Below are 9,427 nucleotides of genomic sequence, written 5' to 3' on the forward strand. Positions count from 1 at the left end.
AGTGTATTCCACGTCATCATTATCTCTTTCCTGTAACACAGCAGTAGCCTTCTGACTGCCTGCTCTTCCCCCTCATAACATCCAGGGATCTTTTGGAAATAAAATTTGGATCCTGTCATCCTTCTGCTTAAAAGCCTTCAGTCTAAAATCCAAAATACTTATTTTGGCTTACAAGACCCAGCACATTCTGGCTCTTGCTTATCTTTTCCTCACTTGCTTAGTGTCTGCTGATCACACAAAGTTCCTGAAATGCTTCAAGCTCTCCCTTGCCTTAAATAAGACCTTTGTACTTTTACTGCTTTCGTTTGTCCACAGTTTGTGTTTCTACCTTTAGCTGATCCTTCAAGTTTCAACCCCGGTATCATTTCCTGAAGATATACTTTCTCTAAACTCCCAACCTAAGTCCTCTTATTTTGTTTATTTAAACAAGCCCTCTTATTTTCTTTCTCTCTCCAGTATTTATAATTTGCCCTTATGGTCCCTTAATAATAACTAACATTTAGGGTCTTTTCAATGTGCCAATGACTCAGTACTGCCTTTCACCCTGTTTATAGATGAGGAAGTAGATCTTTCTAATTTCTTAATATATGCATTATTGCTATAAACTTTCCTCTCAGAACTACTTTTGTTGCATCCCACAATATTATTGTGTTTTAATTGTTTCGAGATTTTTAAAAATTTCTTTTTAGGGCTGCACCTGCTGCATATGGAAGTTTCCAGGCTAGGGGTCTAATTGGAGCTTCAGCTGCCAGTTTACACCACAGCCACAGTAATGCCAGATCCAGGATGCATCTATGACCTTCACCGCAGCTTGCAGCAACGCTGGATCCTTAACCTACTTAGTGAGTTAAGGATCACTTAACCCACTTGAACCCACATCCTCATAGATAATATGCTGAGCCACAACAGGAAGACCTGTTTTGAGATAATTTTATATTTCTTTTTTGAATAGAATGGTTTGGCCTAATGGTTGTTCAGAAATGTGTCGTTTAGTTTCCACATATTTGTAGATCTTCTCATTTTCCTCTTATTGTTGATCCTTCTTCTTTTTTAACATAAGGCCTTACAGTTGTAAATTTCTCTATGAGCACTGATTTATTTTCATTCCATAAGTTTTGGTATGTGTTTTTTTTTTTCATTTGCTTAAAGATTTTTAAAATATTTTTTCTTATCATTTTTCCTTTGTCCCATTGGTTGTTTAAGAGTGTGTTATTTACTTTCTAATAATTTGTGGATTTTACAATTTTCCTTCTGATGTTGATTTCTAGTTTCATTACATTGTAATTGGGTGAAACATGAGATTACGTTTATGCTGCCTTTGTCTTTTTCTGAATGAGTTAGTGATCTTTATGTATGTTTAAGAATATATTCTGTATGTTGTTTATATCTTTTTGCTTATTTTTCTATTGGGATGTTCTGTTCAGAGCTTTATGTATATTAAGGAAACAATGTATAACTGGCAAATCATTGAGAACTGGGGAAGGGCAAATAATTGAGAAGTGGCAAACTTAAAAATATAGGATTAGTTAGTAAAGAACAAGCATCTTGGGCCAGTGAAAAGGGTGATGGATAGAACTTTTTTTTTTTTAACCATTAAAGATATTATCCTCAGAAAATAACCCCTGATATTCAATCCTTGTTTTATTCATCTGCAGAATCAGATAGTTGAATTGGTAGAGATACTTAAATAATAGGATGACCTTTCATTCAGGGTCTGGGAGGGAGTTCAAGAGAACTGGCTCAAGTTACTAATACAAATGCTGACTAAATATTTTTACTGATCCAAAATTGCTGAACACCTATCACTTAAAAAAATAGGGTTCTCTGGGGTCTTGGTTTTCTTGTTTTACTGAAAGCTGCCCCCTCCACCCCCTTCTCCCTGCCCACCTTGTTTGCAGTGTGGAATCCGGAGCTGCTTGCAGTGAAAATAAAATGAGGTTTCATCCAATGTTTGTGTTTATACCAGTACCTATATTAACTTGTCTCTGATTTGTGGGTTTTTGCATAGTTGTGTTACAAGATCATCTTCTGAAAGTGAGAAGGGAAGCGAGAATGTATGGAATTTAGATATGATAGAAAAGAATTTCTGGTTATGATCATGACAAAGCAGCTTGCATTAAACTAACCCTTCTGCCAAAAATAACTGTAATATCTGGACAAAACACATAAAACAACTATTTGAAGGCACTAGAGAGCAGTCAACACAGGTAAGATTTCAGAGGCTATACTTCCAAGAAAAGAGGAACTAGGAGATGAGTTCCACATTTGCTTGGATATTTTTCCCTGGGGACATAATCACTGGGAGGAGGAATATGGGAGCATGAAGGCATGTTGTAAAGAAAAGGGGATGGAGGAATAAAGTCACAGCAGAAAGCAGTAATTTCACGAAACTGAGGAGATAAAGGATTTGGTGTTTGTGGCTGCCAAAGCACCTTGGGTTTTAGCAACAAACTGTAGAGAAAGGAGGACCATAGAGAAGTGAAGCTTAAAATATGATGCAGTCTCCTTTGAAGGCATTTTTGGATTTCTTATCATTTTTGGATCTCTTCTCATGTGAGAGATGATATTTCTAACACATTTAGCAAAAAGCAGAAACTGGGAGTCTAAAGAGCTGAGCAGAGGTTTCAGGAGTCAAAGAGTACAAGAATAGGCAGTCAGGGCTTGCTAAAGTGGAAGGGCTCTGAAAACAGTCCAGGCTTGCAGTTAAGATCTCAAAAAGGCCACATTCCTGGATTAAGGGGCACATTTCAGTTATAAGAGCAAAACTGGCTTAGATTATTTTTACAACACCTAAAATTGTCCTTAACTAGGATCAAAGTGATCTACTCTTACTCTATCTGCTTCTGGAAGAAAACTCAACTTCTGTTGAGTTACTATACCCATTGTACTTACAATGTTAAAAACATAGTATTCAACATTCAGTAAACACAATGAGGCATGTAAGAAACAGGAAAAATGATCAAGAACTACGAGAACAAATAAAGAATAGACACATGCTCACAGGTGACTGAAGTTTTGGTCAATAATAGGATAAACAATTGAAAATCTTTTTTTTTTTTTTTTTTTTCGCTATTTCTTTGGGCCGCTTCTGCGGCATATGGAGGTTCCCAGGCTAGGGGTCGAATCGGAGCTGTAGCCGCCGGCCTACGCCAGAGCCACAGCAACGCAGGATCCGAGCCGCGTCTGCAACCTACACCACAGCTCACGGCAACGCCGGATCGTTAACCCACTGAACAAGGGCAGGGACCGAACCCGCAACCTCATGGTTCCTAGTCGGATTCGTTAACCACTGCGCCACCACGGGAACTCCAAGAGCATTTTTTTGATGAACACTCTTTTATAGTTTCAGAAATTTCTGCATGGCCTTTTTCATATCTTTGTTCCTAAGACTATATATCATAGGGTTAAGAAGTGGGGTTATAACAGAATAAAACATAGTCACAATCTTCTGCATTCCAGCATCATGCTCAGATGTTGGGCTCCCATACATGATCAGTACAGAGCCATAGAACAGTGAAACCACAGCCAGATGAGAGCCACAGGTGGAGAAAGCCTTTCTTCGTCCAGCCGCTGAAGGGACTTTCAACACAACTTGTAGGACCAGAGCATAGGAACCCATAATTAAGAGAGAGGGAATGATGATGGGCACAGGACTTAAAGTAGAGAAGAGAAGCTCTATCACAGGAGCTTTTTTGCAAGTGAGTGCAAGAAGAGGACTTGGGTCACATAGGAAGTGGTCAATGATCCTGGATCCACAGAAGGACCTTTGGGAGACGATGATGATGGGAATCAAGAACCAGAGGAAACCAAGTACCCAGCAGCTGACCACAAGATTGGTGCAGAGACGTGCAGTCATGAGAGTGGGGTAACGTAGAGGCCGGCAGATGGCAAGGTATCGATCAAATGCCATAATCGCCAAGAAAAAGCATTCTGTAGAACCCAAGGAGAAGAAAAAGTAGAACTGGAGAAAGCATCCAGAGAAGGAGATGACCTTGTTGTCAGAGAGGAGGTTGGCCAGCATGTTAGGGACAGTGGAGGTGACATAGGAGATCTCGAGGAAGGAGAAGTTGGCGAGCAGGATGTACATGGGGGTGTGGAGTCTCTGATCCCAGCGCACAGCACAGGTGATAGAACCATTGCCCATGAGGGTCAGGAGGTAGACCCCAGCGAAGAGCAGAAAGAGGAGGATCTGTCCGTGCCTGGAGCAAGGGAAGCCCAGGAGGATGAAGCCGGTGATGGTGCTGGAGTTGCTGGGGGTGTTGGAGATGTTCATGTGTCTGGGAGCTGTGAAAGAACCGGCAAATATCAAATGAGTGTGCACAGGCATATGGGGACCCAGAGTTGTATTTAAACTATCTTGGGAAAGAAATAAAGACATATATCAATAGCTAATTTTTTTCTTTCAAATTGAAATATTGACCTGGGTTGACTGTATTTTCAATAACATTTTCGTCATGGACTCAAGAAAATCTTTGATCAGAATTGATAAGTTCTTGAAAGAACTGTTGTAGAAGTGTTTGAAAATTTTATTAAACTTTATACTGCATAGAGGATCTATCTCTCATATCTATCTATCTACCTAAGTATTTTCATAAAAGTGAAATTTGTTCTCCTTTTAGGAGAGATGACATTATTTTCAGCAGTTGTGCCATAAGGCTGAACAAACTATGTAGCCACGTAACATGAACTCATAGACCTTTTTGAAATATTTCTTTTATGTGACTTTTGAAACTGACCTTATTTCAAACTAAATGATTTTCTTATTAGTTCAATAGTATTATATAACAATCATGTGTCAAACAATTAGATCAACAAAAGAGAATTGCCTTAAGTTTTGTTGTGTCGAAAAGCAATCTTAGTAAGCCACGGTAGAACAGTGTGAAAGAATTATTCAACAGACCATGTTAAAGCAGGTCTGTGCTTAGCTGGAAAGGGGGTATGAATTTTCCCAGTCTACAGTTATAGATATAATTCTATCCAATGATATAGATTCATTCTATCTATGAATATTAGTGATAACATGGAATTCTAAATAGAAGTGGATTTGTAGGGGATGCAAACTGCATAGGTTTTGAATATCTGCATAGTGCTTTTATTTTTTCTTAATGAGTTAGAATACCTTTGTTAAACAACTATGCACACTGACCTTGGAATCAATGAGAACCCCGGTAGAAAATGTAAAAATGAGCAACATAAAGAAAATCTGTGTTCCTGACCCCTTCTACAGTAAATCCGTAGTTTGCTTTTTGAAGTTTGGAACAGTAACCCAGGAAGTCTAATAATTTCCTACTAGGAATATTCAGTTATGAGAAAACCCTAGGATCAAGAGCTAAATGTGTCAGCAGCAAGCTGACATTCCTTCTTAAGTATAGGCGGGAGTGCTTAGACTGTTGTTTTGGAGGAAGAATACAGCTGTGTTGGTGGTGGGTGTGGGGAGGAGACTGCGGGAGTGATTATTACACAATACATATTCCTGTAAAGCCCTCTCTGGGTCATTTTAAACTCTAGATCCCCTGATTCCCATTTCATGAGGGATGGTTGTGGCCAATCTCCATAAATCTGCCTGAATTTCTTTTAAAGTATATAACTAGAAGAGACTTGTGGCTGCCTGATGGGAGGGGGAGGGAGTGGGAGGGATCAGGAGCTTGGGCTTATCAGACACAACTTAGAATAGATTTACAAGGAGATCCTGCTGAATAGCATTGAGAACTTTGTCTAGATACTCATGTTGCAACAGAAAAAAGGCTGGGGGAAAAATGTAATTGTAATGTATACATGTAAGGATAACCTGACCCCCTTGCTGTACAGTGGGGAAAAAAAAAAAAAAAAAAAAGAATAGGGTTTAATGGACTCCATTCTTGTAGGGGGAGAATGGGCTAGGTTGTGGTACCTGCACTGTGAACTTCCATTTCCTATCTTTTTCTCTTCTGCTTTTTTAAAATTTTTATTTTTTTTGCTTTTTAGGGCCACACCAGTGGCATATGGAATTTCCCAGGCTAGGTGTCAAATTGGAGCTGCAGCTGCCAGCCTACACCATAGCCACAGCAACACAGGATTTGAGCCACATCTGCGACCTACACCACAGCTCATGGCAATGCTGGATCACTGACCCACTGAATGAGGCCAGGGATCGAACCTGCATCCTCATGGATACTAGTCAGATTTGTTTCTGCTATGCCACAATGGGAACTCCTCTTCTGCTTTTAAGGTCGTGTTTCTAGGGGCCCAGTAAATTTCTGAGATCACATATGTATTTTGTATAAAGAGGGGTTGAAGGCAGACAAGAGAAGAAGATAACATTTTTTTCTTTTCTTTTTATGGCTACTTGTGCAGCTTATGGGTGTTTCCAGGCTAGGGGTCAAATTGGAGCTGCAGCTGCTGGCCTACACTGTACATATAGCAATGAACACCAGATCCAAGCTGCATCTGTGACCTACAGTGCAGGTTGTAGCAATGCTGCATCCTTAACCCCCTGAGTGATGCCAGGGATCAATCCACATCCTCATAGACAGTGTCTGGTTCTTAACCTGCTGAGGCACAATGGGAACTCCATTTTTTAAAAGTCACTCTGTATCAGTTTCACTCATGATCAGTGACATTAAGCATTTATCCCTTTTGCAGCATTCTGGTGTTTGTAGTGTGTTTTCAAAGTTATGCTGCAGTCAGATGACCCTATTGATTGGTAATAATAAAAAAGGGACAAAAAAAGAATAATTCTGCTGCATGTAAAGGTCCTTCATGGTTCTGGAAATGATTAAGCCTATAAGTCTAATACTAATTCAAAGGAAGGTATTTATTATGCTCAACTAAAAACAATTGTTACTAATCTTGACTCAGTATTTTTGACTAGGTTTGTGCTGCTGGTGTTCCTGAAATTTCATTTTAGGAGTAAGCATCTGTTCAACAATCTAATAAATGACCCCTTGAAACGAATGTTTAAGAATACTTTTTTTTTCGGTGAAATTTATTTCAGTACAGTATTTTCTCCCTACTTTTAATCTCAGGTGTAATTTGTCAGCAATTTCTGTTAGTTTTTCTACAAAATAAATCTCATTTCCAACGCTTTTTTCTTCAAGTCATCACCTTTTCTCGCCTGGGCCACTGTGATGCTGTCCTAACTGGCTTCCTGATTCCACCGTTCCATCTGTATAACTTGCTATCCATGCCATGGCCAAGGTGATGCTTTAAAAAAATAAAATCAGATCAACCCCTTTCTTGCACAAAAACTTCAGTTAGCTTCCCAGTACACTGAGAATAAAATAAAATCTTCAATCTACACTATATATTTTGACCTCTCAACACCTCCAACCTCATCTCCTGATTCTGTTAACCAATCACATACATAGTTTCTGTCTGAATCTCTCTCTCTCTCTCTCTCACACACACACACAAAACAAAACAGAACAAAACAAAAAACCACACACTCGTGTGCAAAGGATGCTGAAATTTGAATTTCATGTAACTTTCATGCATCACAGAATGTTAGTCTTCTACTGATTTTTAAATTTAAATTAAATTGTAAGAATTCTTAGTTCACTGACTGTGCAAAAGCAGGCAGCAGGCTGGATTTGGCCCAATGGCTATAATTTCCTGATCCTTGGTCTATGCCTTTATAGGGACAGGAAAACAAAGACCATTTATTTTATTGTGGAACAATGGAAGCTCTGTGAGCTAGCAAGTGTCCTTGTTAGAAAGGGAGGAGGCTCCTCTAGGGCAGCTGAAATCAGCCTGTTTCTCTCCTGTGCTGTCAGATCTATTGGACCAGCTTGCAGCTTACTTACAAAAATGAGTTTCCAAAGTTATTAGGATTTGCCTCTCTCTGTCTCTACATGCACACATACAAACACACTTACACTCATGCATGCACATCTCCACACAATATCTTAGTAATATAACATTGATCTTTCAGTTTCTAGATACAGCCAAGTGGGTTCCTGACTCAGGGTCTTTGTTCTTATTGTCCTTCAAAGACACTCTTTATTCCTAGTTTTCAGCACTTTATTAAGAAGATGGTATGTGTTTTGTAATTTTTTTTAAAAGAAATGATTGTCTGCACTGTTACCAACATAGGAACATTCACAGAAAATATGGAGGTATACACAAATTACTTTATTTCAACTTCTAAAATCCTGTGAGGTGAAAATTTAGGAAGTGGATTTTACAAGAAAAGGCTCCAAATGATCTGAGTCTTTGAGAGTGTCTGCTCAGACTTGAGAGGAATCCATTCAAAGGAAGTAGTGGGAGCTTGAATGTTCTGGGCAAAAGGATAAGCCCCACACCAGGTGGTTTACTCTGAGTGCCAAAGGTAAGCATGTTCCCACAGTTGTGGATATTAAAGTAGCAGAGAGGGAGGATGGGATGGAAATTCTAGGTTCAGTATCAAGACAAAGTTGCATAGTGGCTCTATGGAGTGTTCTCATGAATATAAGCATAATTTTCTTTATATGAAAAAGGGAGTAGCCTCATATGGTTTTTAACCATTTTCATTCTAACATGCTTTCTTCTTCTTTTATTTTTTTTTGCTTTTTAGGGCCGTACCTGCAGCATATAGTAGTTCCCAGGCTAGGGGTTGAATTAGACCTGTAGCTGCTGGCCTACACCACAGCCAGAGCAATGAGGGAGCTGAGCCAAATCTGCAACCTACACTATAGCTCACGGCAACACTGGATCCTTAATTCCCTGAGTAAGGCCAGGGATCAAACTGGCATCCCCATGGATTCTAGTCAGGTTTGTAACCCCCTGAGCCACAACATGAACAATCATAACCTGCTTCCTTCTAAGTATACCTCGAGTACACATTATATCACGACTTTATAGATGTAGAGGTGATATTGTAGTTACCTCTAGTTCTCAGATGAGAACATCAGTTGGATAGTTTGTCACTTCTACATGAAGCCAAAAGATCCAAGCCATTTCCCTTTCAGGGCAGTTCTCCTACTTTGAGAGTCTGAAAAATCTTCCCTAGAAAACACGAAGGGTGTGAAAAAGGCTTCTCTGTGTGTCATCAGCATTTCATGCTTGACCTAACTGAATTGACAGTGAATGAAAAAAATATATTTCTAATAAGACTGTATTGTGTGTTACTTACCTTTGTTTTTTGGCTCTACCTCCAGCACATGGAAGTTCCTGGGCAGGGATGGAACCTGAAGCTCATCACTTGTAATGACTAAAGCTGCTGCAGTGATGATCCTGGATCCCTAACCAGCTGCACTGCAAGAGAATTCCTGTTACTTACCTTTTATTATTTCCCTCCTCTATATAGAGCAGCAGCAGTGTTTATTTGGCACAAGGGGAAGCTGGATCTTTCTAGAGAAGCAGGCAGATTCCCATGAATCAGCTGCAGAAAGTGCTGTGGCAGAGGGAGTGGGAATATGCATACAGTGGTGTCAAAGCTGTGCTAGGTATACAGGATGTTTGGACTGAGTTA

The 9,427-nt window shown here is 39.6% G+C and overlaps 1 protein-coding gene across 2 annotated transcripts; it reads right to left on the reverse strand.

Annotated features, from left to right (window-relative positions):
- Positions 1–3,337: 3,337 nt before the first annotated feature.
- Positions 3,338–4,593, reverse strand: LOC125136008 (olfactory receptor 11G2-like). Of its 2 annotated transcripts, XM_047796596.1 has the most exons (2): positions 4,580–4,593; positions 3,338–4,250 (listed from the first exon to the last, which is right to left on the reverse strand). In XM_047796596.1, the coding sequence occupies exons 1-2, from the start codon at positions 4,591–4,593 to the stop codon at positions 3,338–3,340; spliced, it is 927 nt and encodes a 308-aa protein (XP_047652552.1). The 2 variants fall into 2 exon arrangements, with proteins under 2 accessions (XP_047652552.1, XP_047652551.1); XM_047796595.1 differs by lacking the exon at positions 4,580–4,593 and having other exon boundaries at positions 3,338–4,273.
- Between the last annotated feature and the right edge of the window lie 4,834 nt (positions 4,594–9,427).

Source organism: Phacochoerus africanus, chromosome 9 (assembly GCF_016906955.1).
Source record: "Phacochoerus africanus isolate WHEZ1 chromosome 9, ROS_Pafr_v1, whole genome shotgun sequence".
In the NCBI taxonomy this organism is placed as follows: domain Eukaryota; kingdom Metazoa; phylum Chordata; class Mammalia; order Artiodactyla; family Suidae; genus Phacochoerus; species Phacochoerus africanus.